At 45.6% G+C, this 16,373-nt stretch overlaps 1 protein-coding gene across 5 annotated transcripts in view; it reads left to right on the top strand.

Moving 5' to 3' along the window:
* Positions 1 to 4,559: 4,559 nt before the first annotated feature.
* LOC147897075 (putative beta-1,3-galactosyltransferase 14) overlaps positions 4,560 to 16,373 on the top strand; it is a 47,644-nt gene continuing 35,830 nt past the window's right edge. For 3 of the 5 annotated variants that reach the window (XR_015541766.1, XM_087381554.1, XM_087381558.1), the window contains exons 1-2: positions 4,560 to 5,686; positions 14,122 to 14,274. Coding sequence is in view for 4 of the 5 variants with exons in the window: in XM_087381554.1 (XP_087237680.1) it covers positions 5,211 to 5,686; positions 14,122 to 14,274 (629 nt within the window). In the remaining variant the exon portion in view is untranslated. The remainder of the gene's footprint in view (positions 5,687 to 14,121; positions 14,275 to 16,373) is intronic. The other 2 variants (XM_087381556.1, XM_087381555.1) reach the window with 2 other exon arrangements.

The raw sequence follows: 16,373 nt of genomic DNA, 5'->3' as shown, positions 1-16,373 counted from the left end.
CCGTACAACTGGATCAGTTGCAGGCGTCTTTAAATCATGCCTGCTTTTCCTTGCACCAGGTGTAACAATAGAAGGAATCCCAAGTTCCTCATCAAGGCTCATTTCAGAGCCGCTTGACTCTCCATCAACATGAGAGCTACCAGCAGACACATCAAATACTGGAGCATGGTCCACTTTTTCTTTTCCCTTATGTGATACCTGCACAACACTATCAGGACTGCCATGTGACGATTCACTAGATCTCAATCTCCCTGTCCATGCATTAGATCCACTAGTAGAGGACTCTCTGGGTCCACTCAAGGCTTGAGATTGCTGCTCTGCATTTATTGCAGCATTCCCATTTCCTGCATCTGCATCTCCTACCATAACAGTTGGTGCATACCAGCTGCTCATTTCATCAAAAACAACATCTCTGCTCACTTGCATTTTGCGGGTGGAAGGGTTATAACAGCGATACCCTTTCTGGTGCTGAGCATATCCAATAAAGATGCATTTTTCTGCCTTTGGATCCAGCTTTGTTCTCTTCTCATCAAGAACATGAACATAAGCTATGCAACCAAATACCTTCAAGTGAGAAATATCTGGTTTTTGGCCTGTATACATTTCTTCAGGCGTCATGCCATGGACAGCTGTAGTGGGGGTTCTGTTCATAATATAAACAGCAGTTGCTACTACTTCAGCCCAAAAATAATCAGGCATGTTTTTCTCATTTAGGATCGCCCGTCCTACTTCTGCAATATGCCTGTTCTTCCTTTCTGCAACCCCATTCTGCTGAGGGGTAGACCTGCATGAGTACTTCCTTTGAATTCCCTGTTCTTTCAGATATTCACAAAATTCTTCTGAAAAGTACTCTCCCCCTCCATCAGATCTTAGCACTTTAATATGCACACCTTTCTCTTTTTCAACCATGGCCTTAAAAGCCTTGAAATGGCTGAACACTTCACTTTTGTGCTTCATAAAATAAATCCACACCTTCCTAGTGTAGTCATCAATAAACGTCACATAATAATGGCATCCACCAATAGAAGCAGCTTTGGTTGTCCAAACATCTGAATGGATCACTTCCAAAGGTCTTCTGCTCACCTTAGCATTTTTGGGAAATGCATGTCTGGCCTGCTTACCCATTTGGCATGCTTCACATACCTTTTGCATTCCCTCAACTCTGAATTTAGGCAAACCTGCAACAATGTTTTTCGTTTGCATAGATTTCAGCCTTTGTATATTCACGTGCCCAATGCGCTTGTGCCATATCTCAATATCTGCAATGACACCTCTCCCATGCGCAAACATAGCAGCTTTCACCTCAGGCATATCAACATCCAAGGTGAACATTCTTCCATTTTTGTTGCCTTTCGCAACCAAGCGGCATTTATTTTTCAAGTCCTCAACAAAGCATCCATCAGGATTAAATCTAACCTGCAGACCTTGCTCAACCATCTGGCCAACTGAAACCAGGTTCTTAGTGATTTTTGGAACATGAAGTACATCTGCCAAGTACTTTGTTTTGCCATCCTGCATAGCCAATGGCACTTTACCAACCTGCGTAATTGGGTGCGCAGTATCATCACCTGTTTCAACATAACCTGGCTTATCCAAATTTCTGACATCATGAAACCACTCACCATGACTGGTCATGTGGTTAGAGGCACCTGAATCAACATACCAAACATCATTGCAAGCTGCAGCATCTCCTGACATGGAGTTAACCATATGCTGCATCACAAAAAGGTGCTCATTTCTGTCGTCACCATGCCCACTTGATGATGCATAGTTGCTTTGCTGCAACTTCCCACTTTTGATGTCATTCTGCTTTTTATAGCATGTATTCTCCTTGTGTCCAGGCTTTCCACAATAATAGCATTCTGTGCTGCTATTTACTTGCTGGTTCCTTTGCCATGAACCACGGCCTCTTTGGCTCCCCCTGCCTCTAGAACTACCACGTCCTCCTCCATAGGACTGGTTTTCCTGTTGTTGCTGTTGGTTCTGATTTCCTACACGGCCACCAGAACGGCCTCTTCCTCTACCCCTACCTCTACCTGTATTCGAGTAGAAAGCAGTCTCTTGAGAAGTTGAGGTGGCTGAACCACCATTCCTTTGCTCTTCACTCAGCAAGAGAGCAATAAGTTCCTGAAAATCAGGAAATGTTTCACGGACTCCAATGGATGTCCGAAATTGTGCATAATCTTTCCAAAGACCATTCAAGGTCACGGACACTAAGTCCTCATCATCAACAGGTGCTCCAATGGAGGTAAGAGAATCTGCAAGGCCTTTCACCTTCAAGGAATACTCATTTATATTCATATTTTTCCTTTGCACATTGTGCAACTCCTGCTTTAGCTGCATCTTTCGTGCTTTGGTATTTGTGCTATACAGCTTCACCAATGTATCCCATGCCTCCTTAGGCGTCTCTAGATCCTGTATATGCACAATCATAGAATCTGAAATGCTAACGGACAGCCAATACAGGCATTTTCTGGCTTTTTCATGCCATTCTTTAAAGGCCTTCAATTCAGCAGGAGTGGGAGCAGCACCCAAAACTGGTTCTGCAGTTTCACCACTGATGTAATCCCAAACTCCCTTTCCCATAAAGAAGTTTGTCATCCTGAACTTCCATGCTTGGAAGTTGTTCTTGTCAAGCTTCTCACTGACAATGGTAGACAGATTCTCAGACATTTTACAAATCACGAATTGCAACAGCAACCTGTAAACACAGCAAATGCCTCAGAAGGGCAAATAGCAAAACTTCTGCAAAGAGCCTCACAGGGGCAAATCTGCAACACTGACGAAAGTGGTATTTCACCACACAGTCACTTCCTCGTGACGATTTTGCATCAACAGGCAACAGGCATGAATCTGCAACTCCCAATATCTCTGCACATAGGCATACGATGCAATTTCTGTGGCACCTTTCCACCGACTTGCCGCGCGGTGGTCGCACAGCAAAAACAGGGCCTTTTTCTGAGTGCCTGCGAAGAACTTCCGCCTTCAAAACGGGCCTCGAAACGGCCTCAAATCAGAAAAATAAAGTCACCGAGGGCTTCACCCAGCCCCGCAGCATATACTGCGCTCTCGCCGCACCGCGAAGGGCCTCTCAATCTGAAGCAGTGCACTCCTGCACTTCTGGCTGTGCTACCTGCAGAGATTTGCTCCCAAACTCGAAATAGGAAAGCTACACTGGTCCTCTTACCAGGACACCACAAACTTGGCTAGCTTTCTTGAGCTCCTTACCACGAACAAGGCTCTGATACCATGTAAAGAATAAGGGAGAGAGATAGGAGACTCAAGTTCAGCTTTCTTCACAACACACAAAAGAGAGAGGACACAAGGTTGGAGGGTGAAGCCTTTCTTCACTTTTGCACACAACAACAATACAATAGAAGAGGGAAATACCCTATATGTCAAAACCTAGAATACGTGGTTCATATGTGAACCCAAACCAAAAACATACGTGGTAGTCTAACTACACCACGAGTACAACTAACATAGACGGTGACATAAATGATAGTCATCCAGGAGATATGTCGGGGATAGAGCTTGATATCTCAACAGCACACTCTAAGAATCTTCTTTTTTTTTTGTGTGCGAAAAAGATAATTCATTAAAGAGAAGAGAATTATAGTGCAGCTTGCAGGGATTTATTGAAATATTTCAGTAAATCTAACATTCCTACCTGAGTATTCATTGCAAAATTACATGAGAGTTTTTGATGCTTAAACACTATAGCATTCTGTTGTTGCCATTTACATTGGACGAACAAAATGCTAAACAACGTATTGAGGCCTTATCAAGTATTGCGATCTCCTAGAAGTGAAACTTTCCATCGGGAAGTTTCACGCTCTAACAATCGTCAAGGTCGTGATGCGGTTGGAAGTAAGGGTGCCCCAAAGGTGCCCAACTTGTGGGCAGCCAAAAAACATCTTGGACAGTCTTGAATGGGTAGGGGCTTTACACAGTGCCTAAGCAAGAATCTTTATAAAAAGGTAGCATTTAAGGGGGAGTGATCCTCTACTTGAATTTGATCCCAATAAAACTCTTATGAAGGGCACGAGGTGGCAGTTGACTTAGCTTTTGGAGTCCTCTAAATTTTTGCTGTATGTAAAGGGGGGGGCACCCATCCACCCCAATGGAGCATTCTGATTGGCTCCCCCCATTAAAGATAGGCGAGCACTCTTTGGTGTGTAAAGGGCCACCGTCCAATCAACCAATCTTCCTCGTTGGAATTCGTATCCTCAAACGCGGGGTGTAACCTTCAGTTTTTGAAGTCCGCACGTCTCTATGAGTGCTGTAGGAAGATGTGAGGTGGCAGCCTGAAGATGAGTGTGTAGGGTCACAATCTTGGCAAGGTTCTGTCGGAGAGTCACGGTCGGGGAATGCTCAAGAGGGAGGGAGAGCCACCTTGATTTGTGGGAAATGCCATTCAGGCAGGATTCCATGGAGGAATGGCGAGCTGACGGCCATTCTAAGGAGGTGTGCGTGATTGTGGTACACGTGGTCTCCTCTGTTCAAAAGTATAAAGTACGCTCGAGATCTTCATGAGAACACAAGGTGCCAAGCTCACACTCGTCCTCCGAATCAACGATTTTGTTCTTTCACTCAAACCTAAACGCAACAAACTCAACAAACTCACGAACATTTCGTTGCACCAAATCGGATCTCCGAGCTCCTCCCATCCGTCGCGAGCAATCACTCTCACATTTGTTCAATCGCAGCTCGCAATTCTTGCTACCAGGTTCATTTCTGCTTAGCTCTGCTGTCCTTTCTTTGCGGTTCCCATCAGGCCGCTCATTGGTTTCTCCCCCGAGTTGGAATCGTGATTTTTGGCGGTAATCTAGAATCGCAGGTCGGATTACAGGATGCTCGATGCATAGATCTTTGCATTGGTTTGCAAAAATGTGGAACCTTGTGTAGTTTCCCCCGTTTGGAACAATGCCGGTGATCCAGAGCCTTCCATCGTTGCTCAGGAGTACCACTTTCTCGTTCCCAGCTCAGTGGATTCCCTCTCATACTTCTTGTCCGAAGCACTCGCTGCAAAATATTGGCTTGCAGGGGCGCATCCGTATCTGCATTTCCAAGACTATACAGGATATTTATTCGTACAATCCATATGCCTTTTCTGATGAGAATATAGTCGGTTGATTTACTGAGGCTTGGGCCCTGCCATTTGGAAGTATTGTGGGATTCACTAGTCGCACCATAAAGGGATTGGCGTGATGCCTTCGTCTCCTTCCTTCAGCAGAAAGTCTGCTCCCTTTCGTGCGAACGGGTGGCAGGACAAGGGGCCGTCACGGTCCGTACGCGTTTCGCGTCGTCAACTGTCTGTCATCTTCTTTCTAGGTTTGGTGATTCTGGGGTTGATTGTCTTTAAGGTCGACCTGCCTTCATATTTTACCTGTGGACCTGTTCGTTCTCCGTGCAACTGTGTTAATGTGGAAGATACACTTCGATCTACTTATTTTAGACCTGGGGAAAAGTATCCTGGCTGGTCTGGAGGAGTTAAGGCACAAGTGGAGCAAGGTTTGGATACTTCAAAATTTGGACAGGAGCTTCTTGGAGCGGATGGTGGCAATAGTCTATCAAGGCCCAAGGTTTTAGGATTTGTCGGTGTGCAAACTGGCTTCGGCTCTGTTGAGCGTCGAAAAGCATTGCGGGAAACTTGGTTGCCCTCAGATCCGGAAGGCATTTTCAGGTGCAGCATCATATTTTTATTGCACTATATTAAGATCTAAGTTATGGTAGTCGATTGAACTAGGCTTAATTGTGTTGACATTTGTTGAGTCTAAGTCTTTGGTTTCACTGCTTTTTTGAGAGTCATTAAAGAGGCTTTCGCAGCTTTCCGAAAAAGGCCTCAATTTTGGGGCTTGATACGACTATGGTTCAGTGAAAATATCGGTCTTGTAATCCTGCTATTCAAAACCCTGCATCTGTTACAAAATTGTACTAAAGCATGCAACTTGAAGCTTTCTTTCCTGATATTTTTATTGCGTACAATCTAATTGGAACATTAATTTAGAAGCAACTTAAGATGTGTATCTGACCATTGTGTGTGTGTGTGTCTCTCTCTCTCTCTCTCTCTCTCTCTGTCCCTGTCTCAGTGTCTTTCGCAATTGTAGCCTCCATAGTTTGAAGAAAGCCAAGTTGTGTTTGTTATCAGTTTGGACATGGGTGACTAGAAAGAGAGATATTTTAATGCATAGGAAGGTTTTCTTGTATTGCCTTGCTTCCTTGCTCTGCCATTGTGACTTGAACCTACTTTCTTATTATTTCATTAATTTTTTTTTCCCAGAGAAAAGAACTTTCTGTTTATACTTTGAAAAAACCAACCATACAAATCAGTCAAACCATATTGTTCGAGGAAGAAATGAAAAACTGGTTGTCCAACCAACCCGTTTCCAGAGAACTTATTCATTTGATTTACTTCAGGCTTCTAGCAATTCTCTTTGGGAGTACAAAGGTTTTACAAAGCTATGTTCCTATTGCATCTCATAAGAATAAGTTAGCTTTGCTTTCTAGTGCTAGGCGACAGCAAAAGATTTGGGAGGTGCTCCAGAGGCACCATGGCTCCTGGTGGGATCCTTGGGCCCTCATGGAGCTGATGGATGGTTTCCTTTTTCCAGTTTCAGTGTCAGTTTCGACACTGGATTCTTAGACACGTCTAGATCCCCTACAGCACCGCCCCACCTCCCCCCGCTGCGCGCGCGTCTCTCTCTGTGTTTGTAGTAAGGGCTGAACACTCTTTCCATATATATCGTACGTTGACTGCCAAACCAAAGCAAGTAGACAAAGACACCGTTAACCTACCTTGATCAGCCTCAACAATATGGCCAAACGAAAGCAAGTACACAAAGACACTGTTCATAGTTTTTACCATACGTTACCATACGCATACGTCATATGAGTATGGAAGTATGATTGGTGTATGGTTCAGGCCCTAGGGCTGAAACATACGTGACCCTAATTTTACCCAAAAACATTTAGAAAAATATACATTGTACACATTACATTGACATAGAGCTACAAAACTTTCAACTTTCAACTTGTATTAATATTAAAGTCATGAATCATGATTCATGAAAGCTCAAAGAGTCCAGCCTCCAGAGACCAGAGTCACCTGGAATCTGGATTCTGATACATAGTGTCAATGATAGATCAATGCTACACCAAACATCATGATCAAAGGTAGTAGGTAGTAGAAACTTGGAAGTAGGTACTACACCAAAACATCAAAGGAAAAACATCATCTAAGAAAAGGCTGCAACAGCCCGGAAATAAAGCTGAAAGTTGAAATGCATCACAATTCACAATCGATGAGGCTCAAGCCTCAAGCTGCATCCTCATCCTCATTCTCTTGCTCATCCTCATCCTCATCATCATCTGTATCAGTGCCATCCTCCTCCTCCTTGAGACCATCCTTGAGGCCAACCACAGCCAAAGTCGGCCAACAGTGTATGGAGTACGGATTAGAATAGTGCTAAAAAATGTGTTTTCCAAGGTTTTGGCCAGGCACAAAATCGATCTCCCTCCTCCCAAAAAAACTCAACACAGAAACAAAACCAACCGGGGGGGCGGGAACACACTCGTATGGAAGGCTGTACGGAATACCATACATACGGATGGAGTACAAAAAAAATGTCCGTACGCGTACGGACCTAACTATGACACTGTTGAGAACTGTCTCACCATCCATGCAGCTTGCAACCAAGGGGGATGAGAAGTGCTGGTACATGGGGTCTTTCTGTATGATTTTACTCTCGTTGTATGTCTATTGATCATCTCTCCCCACAATAGTTTTCCCTAAATGCCTCCCAAGTGTACAATCAATGGACATGGATCTCCTTGTCACAGCCATGTGTCACTGAAATGGGATTCTATAGAGAGCATTGCCTTCATTTGATTGAGGATGGCTTCATTCAAGCACTGGGGGTACCTATAGATCCACCTCTCCTGTGGAATATTGGTAGCCATTGACTAGCTCCAAACATCAGCCCATCCATTCCAGATAAGGACAGGCGGAGAGATTGATACCCCCAGCGGGGATGTATGACAGCCCTCGCTGGGGGCCAGCCTTGTCGGATATAGAGTGGGCTCGTGTAGAGCGGCTACAAGTTCTCATGCTATCGCAGATGATTCGTGGTAAGCCATCCATTCCTCACGAGATCATTCAGGTTGAGTTTGGGTCATCCCCATTACAGCTAGATGCTGCCTTTCAGGTCATCATGTATGTGTACCGAGTCAAGGTGTATGGGGATTACACTTCAGGGCGCAGCGGACTATCATTTCTAGCATTGTCCTCCTCTATGGCACTTTCAACAGGAGGTGACTAGAGATGTTGGTATGCACGCACAGAGATGGTTTGAGCGACTGGGGCTCCACATGTATAGACTCCCTCCCTTCCAGTACAGTATGGATGCTCCGTTTTCTCCCCTCTTGTCACATGAGGCCAACAAGGTGACCCGTGAGGATCTCTTACAGCTACACACGTTTCGGACTTGGCTGGGACCAAGTGAGCTTCCAGTGAAGCTCAGCTTCTACGGAGATCACTGCTTACATATCACAGATGAGGGTTTCATCGACCCACTAGGATACACATAGATTTGCTTACCCCACTCACTGAGGATCTCTATTGGGCAGTTCCGGGTCTCTTCACATAGACTTCCTATCAAGAGCGGCAGAGCAAAGTGCCTACTTAGGGAGAGGCGCATATGCACATTATGTGACCTGCAGGAGGTTGAGACGGAGGAACACTTCATCTTCAGGTGTCCTGTTTACTATGAGATTCGAGGGCATTTCTATTGCCGCTTCAGAGATAGCTCGGGGGTTTTGTCCCGATTCCTCTTCTATCCAGACCAGAGATGCTTGGCGGGCTTCATTCATGAGGTAGTCAGTCACCGTGAGAGGATACTACGATCACGGAGACATGAGCAGACTTCTTCCTTGGCAGATCCCTCTCAGAGCTCTATCACGGAGTTCTTCCTACCAGATCACATGGACCCCCACGAGACAAGGCCTCGACATGATCGTGACCCAGAGCCAGTTACTCGCCAACTCAGACAGAGGGTGGACGTCAGATTACACTTGGGGATATCCCCTTTCTATTCAAAGTTGGAGCCCGGCAGACAAGGGCTACTGTAGCCCTTGTTAGGAGACATCACAGGGCCGCACCCGTGAGCAGCCGACAGCATTCTGTCGTCGATTTCATGCCTCCATTGCCTCATCCACCCTGATGTTCTGATGATGATGATGATGATGAGATTGATATGTAGTCGACCACTGACATGACTATGTTGTACTTAGTACTATCATTTTGCATTTTTTTGCATTCTGTGATGCACGGTATCTCCCTCCTCCATCCTCATGGTGAACAGTTGATTTTGCTGGTTAAGGATCCTGTTCATTTCATACAGGTCCTTCAAGATGTCCCATGCTTCCTTCGAAGTATCCACCAACTGAGAATCACTCCATTTGCTGTCGACCATTGATAGCGCTTTGGCATTCTTTTCTTTCCCACTCTTCTATCTCGTCTGGATCAATTGATTGAATAGACTCAAATTATCTTCCTTCTCGCAAAGGTACTTGTCATTTATGCTAGAAATGAACCTATACAGAGGGTATTCCACAATGGAATACTGATAGAGCGTCCAGGAATTACATGCAGGAGAACTGCGGAATTCAAAACTTTTTTACTTATGTGTGCTTCACAACCATGTGTGTGTGTGTGCGTGCGTGCACGCCAGTAAATAGAGAGAGATATAGCACCAACGAAAGATATATTTCTGTCTCAAGTGGACACAATACAAAAGAGAGGCTCAGAGTCTACCAAACCGTGGTCCTCCTACCTTACCAAAAGTTGTACTACTATCACCTTGGCACCTTTAGATCCGTGAGCCGGTGTGCTCCTTCCCGAGCTTCTTTAGACTTAGTCTCTGTGCCGTGATCCCGGCATCTTACTGCCCTGGATGTCAGCCTAGGTTTGCAGCCCCCTTCCTAGCTCTGTCTGGAGCTCTCCAGCCCTCCTTTCTCCTCCTGGATGTAGGCCCAAAGATGCTGGTCTGCTGCTTGAACTGGTGCTCTGGTAGGCCTCCTTTTATAGGGCCAAATGCCCCTCCAACCAACCGACCTGGTAGGGGGGATTTGGCCGACCCAAAGAGACCTCCCCTTTGCTCTCCTCATGTGGGTGCTTACAGATGGAGAGGTGACCACCCCATTTCCAACACTAGGAGATGACTTTGATTTCGACAAGCTTGAATTGATATCTCCTTCCAAACATTCTAACTTCCAAGCTTCACACACTTGTGAATCTTCCTCAGGACTCCAATAGCATGTTAGAAAACGGAGGCAGAGGTTGCCTGCTGTAGCCAACACTCCGGCAGCAGCGGAAGAATGCAAAGAAATGCGGCCCGTGAATCACGCAATGGTAGCATCAAATCTCGTTTTCTATTGTTTGTGCACACAAATGTAGATAGAGATAGGTATAGACACAGATCTTAAACAATGCAGAGTAGAGTAGAACAGCAAAACATGTATTATAGATTGCTCTAATGGACATAACCTGATACAAGAGTGCTCAGTGTGCCACCATCTAGCAGCCAAGGTACTGCCTAATTGTTGACCCTTGAAACCCTCAGAGCTGTCTTCTACTCAGGTTCCACCTCGTCCTGGCACTTCCAATTACCTGACAGGTTGTGTGCTCCTAGGAAGCTTCAGTGGCCTTGTTAGATGCAGCACTAACAGACCTGCTTGCTGCTCTGCAAAGCAGCCGATGGTGAGCACTGTACATGTTCTCCTTTACCTCCCTGCTGCTCTGGAGGTAGACCAAAAATGAGCACAAGGTGACTTGATTCTTGGCCTTCCTGCTGCACTGGATGCAGTGCATACACAATGCACAGAGTCATCTTCTGTAGTGCAATTTCCTCAGACTGCACTCTCCTGCACAAATGTGCTTTCCTACTGAATGTAGGTATGCACCAGATGATGCTCCACAATGGGTGAGGGCTGCTCCTGGACTGAACTGCTTGACTGCCCCTGATGGGGCCCTTTATATAGGGCTGAAAAGGCCCCACACACCTTACACCCAGTCTGTGAGTCTGCCAAAGTGGCAGACTTTTATACGACCGACTAGCAGATCACCGACCTGTCAGACCAGCTGACCCATGTTTGGGGCCTATAAGTCTCCATGTAAGCTACTATGGAAGCCCTTGAAGCAACCAAATATATACCATAGGTCCCAGATAGACATAGTCACTAAGCTTTGGGTATCGTTTGCATCCAATTCTCATTTGGTTTAGCTGTTTGTGTGACCAATGATGTGCACAACAAAAAGGAAAAAAAGAAATCTGCATACCTGAATAGCTATCAGACATAGTTTGCTTGAAAATAAATTTTCTTGAACATAGACCTTTGTGGATTAGGATCGGATTGGATTTCCATAAAAAAGAGAGATGATTAGAACATCATTACTAATGAATTGGATATTTCTCCATCTCAGGTCACAGCTTCCCCACTGTACGAGTCTACAGGTTGGCCCTAACTCAGAGCTTCTGCCCATGTTAGATAGTGGACTGCACAGCAGCCCATGTGGCAGTGTAAAGTGCTGCCCACGTGGCTGCCATGTGGATGCCCTTCACCCAGATCTGTCCCTGTGGCATCTTCTTCTATGCCCACATAACAGACTCTCTTGCTCCCCATTCCTGCACTAGTACCATGTCCCTGTACGCTCCTGTGACACATGCTGCAGAACTAGCATGTTCTAATAAAGCTCATGCACTTTTTGATGCATGTAGGGCATATGCATGTGTTCAACGCAAGTCAAAAAGTTTGCAATTCCATGCATGTTTGGAAATTTTCCTAAATGTTTGCAAACATGGCAGTTCCAAAAGGGTGGCAATTGTGAGCTTTGATACCATGTCAAAATTAAGGGCAGCATGCTGCAGCAGCAAACCCCGCAACTGTATAACAAGCAAGTGCTGAAAGAGAGAATCCAAATCTGGAAGCAGTACGGCAAGTGGAATAGCCGCAATGTCTGAACACACTAGCTTCACGAAGTGTGGGCAAAACAGCACGAACGTTGAAGATATGTTCCAAGAAACCAGCTAAGTGCTGGGCAAAGTCTCCCGCCAAGAGAGCCTGAGAGAAGACCGGAAACCAAGCAATTCCAGAGCTGAACTCTCTGTTCCTGCGTATCTTGTGTAGAGGCTTGAATGGCATGCTTTGAGTGCCGAAAGGCCAAGGGAGGCAGTCTACCCTTAAGACTTAATTGACTGCTGGCAGGAAACAAGCTGACCGAGGAATGACCGACGTATGGCAAAAGGGGGCCTACTGAGCGGAGAGACAAGCTAACCAGCAGATGGCCAACTGGTTGGGCTTGATCTAGAACTAGGTCGGCTCTAGATCTGAGCCTAAACCTTTCCTATAAATAGACCCAAAAGTAGCCATCAAGGTGGTGTCCTTTGACAGCCCTAGATGCTAATGTACAGTGCTTGTTTCAGGACATGTACCACATTCTCTACACCAGATTTCTACACAAGAAGTCACATACCCCCATAGAAAAGAACTTCATTTAATACTTGAAACAATAAGCATACAAATCAGCAATCCAAAAGACACTTATCATGGGAAAAAGAGAAACAAACTGGCTGTCAGAAAGACCAGCGTGCTTCCAGAGAACCCAGCTCACTGCCTAGGAGTCTCTGGAATCGGGGCTAGTGGCATGTCGTTGATTAGAAGCCTAAGTACTTCGGCCATTGCCTTCCATGGGTGCGCTAGGAGATTAAAAAAATTCTCACCGTCCGAAGTTTGTGGACGTCCTGAGGGGGATCCATCTGTCTGCCCTCCTTGAGGAGGGAAAGCGCTTGTATGACCTGCCATCGCCTTCTGTTTAAGTCTAGCATGCTGCGTGTGGTTCTTTGCAGCTCTCTTGCCAGGATTCCTTCTCTCCATTTTGGTCCAAGCCCCCTTAAAAGGCTCCACCAAGGGGGTCGTGGACTTTTGTTGCCGTTTGGCCAGGCGATTGGCTCTATCTCCCTTTGCTGCCCCTGGCAGGACTGGGAGGTAGGGGGTGCCTTGCCTTGCTTCTTGGGGCAAGCTCATGCCAAGTGGTCCATCTGTCTGCAAGGCACTGACACGGGATGCACCTCTGCCCGCTGTCAAATCTCTCCCCCGTCTAGTGCAAATCTCCTCTGCAAAGACTCAGAGGCCTCAACAATCACCCTACGGTGAGTGACTCATCGTTTGTCAAAACCAATGCTATTGTGGTTGGCGGGGACTCGAGCATTGTGCCAAAACAATCTCCGATGGAGGTCAAGATGGGCTGATACTCCTTTGGGAGCCTCGGGAAGTGGAGTGTCACCGGAAACCAAGTCAGGAAGTGCGTCATATCCATGAGGTCAACTGTGAAACCATGATACCTATTACCAAGGGATGGATCATGCAGTACACCAAATGTGGGCCGAGGAAGATCGGACTCTGTTCCACCAAAGCTGTAATGTTGTGGGAGCTCAGCTGGAGAAGAAAGGCTCCTTTCCCATAGATAGTGACCTCTTGAATATAGGCACACGCTTTTGTTGGGACTGATCTATGTTTCATTTAAGCATATTTCTCATATCATAACTTGGAAATTGCCATGAGTGATCTAGGTTTCTGAATGTATCTGATTATATGAAAGAGACATAACAACTATACGTGCCCCTACAGAAATTGAAAGGCAGGAAAGATATTTGTTCCGTTGGCCATTCATTTATTGAGCATTGCTCAACATTATGGAATGGTGACCAAAATAGATGTGCTTTGTGAGAGATGTTTGTTTCATTTATTGAGCATTGCTCAACATTATGGAACGGTGACCAAAATAGCTGTGCTTTGTGAGAACTTTCCTATTCTTTCCTGGGCTTAAAGCTATATATAATGATCATATATGCTAGGTTAACTTTTGAACTATTGATGTTTTATTTGAACAAAATCAATGTAGATACCAACTGTCTTCTATTTCATAATTGGTTGATATTGTGTCTTTTACACTTTACTGTAAAAGAAAAGGAATCACCATTGTGTTTCCTTGAATCCATATGAATAATTACGGTCTTTGGGACTGCTGACATAATGAATCTTATTCATGATTTATGTTTGTAGGTTGGAGCAAGCAACAGGGTTGGCATTTAGGTTTGTGATTGGAAGGACTTCAGATACACGAAAGATGGCAGAACTTGACAGGGAGATTGAGAAATACAAGGATTTTATACGCTTGGATGTGGAAGAAGAATATCTAAAGCTCCCACGGAAAACGTATGATGCCGACTTTCACTTTTCATGGTGTTGTATGTCTATTGAAAATCCTAACTGCATGTAGTCCAAGGAATACGGCTTGAGTAAATGTGAAGTTTTCACAGATCCCACCATATATACCCCTCACATCTGTTCTCTGTTCCTTGAACAGGCAGTGTGTAGTATTCAGTCTAGCTAGATAGCTTTATTTAGAATACATTTGCATGGCCTAAAATTTGGTCTTATGGCCTGTGTAATTCTTGATATCAAAATGCCATAGTGATTTCCCTTTTTGCATCCTTGTCCTACGTCCTATCTACAGCGTGTCATTGACTGTGGCATGGAAACATTTATGGCAGCATATGTCAGATATCTTTATTAATACAAATTTATCGTACACATTGTATGCTATCGTGAAGCTCTCTGTTAGTAGTCTCACACGAGTGCTAATTTTCCCATCTGATTGCTCTAAAGAGTAATTATATAAGAATGCGTGCTGTTCTATAATGCATTATCCTGCCAACAAAGGTTAAGAGAACACAGATGTACAGCCAAATAGAATAGATATAATGGTGCTAATTAAGTCCAAAGGCTGCCAAGGCATGTACCAAACACCTTCAGCAAACACTCGGCACCAAAAGATGTCACTAGCTGCTCAAGGCAGAGCACTCCTGCAAAAGTTCTGCCCTGGTGTTCTCAACAGACACAGCTCCCTTCCACGCACTCCTTATGCTCACCTATGGATGTAGATCTGCATCTAGGACTGCTCCCAATGTCAGGGACCTATGCTCTCTCCAATGAGGTGATAACGATTCACAAGGGGTTCCCACTGCTCCACTCCTGCGAGGTGATCCGCAGGCTGAGCACATGATGATGCTGACTTCTTGGGCCTTTCTGCTGCTCTAGATGCAGTTATTGTGGTCACCTCCCACACCTATGAGCCCTCAAATGAGGAGTGACATGGGGGAGGTGTACCAGCAGCATGTACAGGATCTAAGAAAAGCAGTGCATGCAGTCCATAAGGCTGCTAGATGGGCTGAACAGGGATTCAGGTGGTCTGCACATGGGCAGTGAAAAACTTGCCACGTGGGTAGTGTGGACAGTCCCTAAGGCTGACTGTAAAGAGCAGCATCAAAGGCTGCTGTGCAGGGCTCTTTCTGGGAATGGTTTAGGGCTTGACAAAGCTTCGAATGAGTTCCCGGTGAAGGGGCCAGAAGAGGCGCAGCAGGCCACCAGAGAAAGGCGCCTAGAGCTGGAGCAGATCACAATGGACTGTAGACAGCACAAATTGGGTCGGCCCAGTCTATGGGTCAGGTCGGTATATGTGCAGAAGGATGGATGGGGCAAAAGGGGCTGGGCCAAGGCCTTATATAGGCACATCAGCAGGTCGGCTGAGCAGGAGGACCAGACTGGGGCGGCTGAGTCTGGTGGACCTAAAGACTGGTAGGCCAGCTCAGCAAGGCTCTAGCCCTATAATAGGCCGCTACTTGGGGGAGTCTATCATTCACTCAGTGCCTCATGTTTGGCTGCATATCAGAGCAGCAAGGAGGCCAAGAATCTTGCTCGAGGAGTTGTTGAAGGACTCCACAAAATCAGTGCTATGATGGCACAAGGAGATGTTGGGATGTCTCAGCTATGGCACGAGAGGTCCGGGCGGCGGGCACACTGGCTACACTGTGGATGCGCATGGTATTCATGGTGGACAGACTTCCACAACTGTTGAACAAGCAGGAGGTTTGCAGACTTGCATGAAAGGCAAGCAACACCGGGCAATATTCCCGATGGAGGCCACGAATCGTGCCATAGAGCCACTAGAGATGTTTCATTCAGATATTTGTGCGCCCATGCCTACACACTCACTTTTAGGACACAGTAATTTCTGACCTTTATGGATGAGTTTAGTAGAATGACTTGGATTTATTGTCTTTCTATAAAATCAGAGGCCTTTGTGAAATTCAAGGAATGGAAGGCAAAGGTAGAGAAAAAAACAGGGAAGAGACTGAAAACTTTCAGAACAGACTGAGGTAGGGGGGGGGGGGGGATTCATGTCGGTTGAATTCAGTTCTTACTGCAAGAAGAGTGGCATCAAACGGCAGTTGATGACAGCAAGCACATCCTAG

This window comes from Dipteris shenzhenensis, chromosome 11 (assembly GCF_047967505.1).
Source record: "Dipteris shenzhenensis isolate YYH24624 ecotype China chromosome 11, Dip_SZ_1.0, whole genome shotgun sequence".
NCBI lineage: Eukaryota > Viridiplantae > Streptophyta > Polypodiopsida > Gleicheniales > Dipteridaceae > Dipteris > Dipteris shenzhenensis.
Note: the sequence above shows the minus strand (reverse complement) of the source record. Positions and strands in the feature narration are given on the sequence as shown.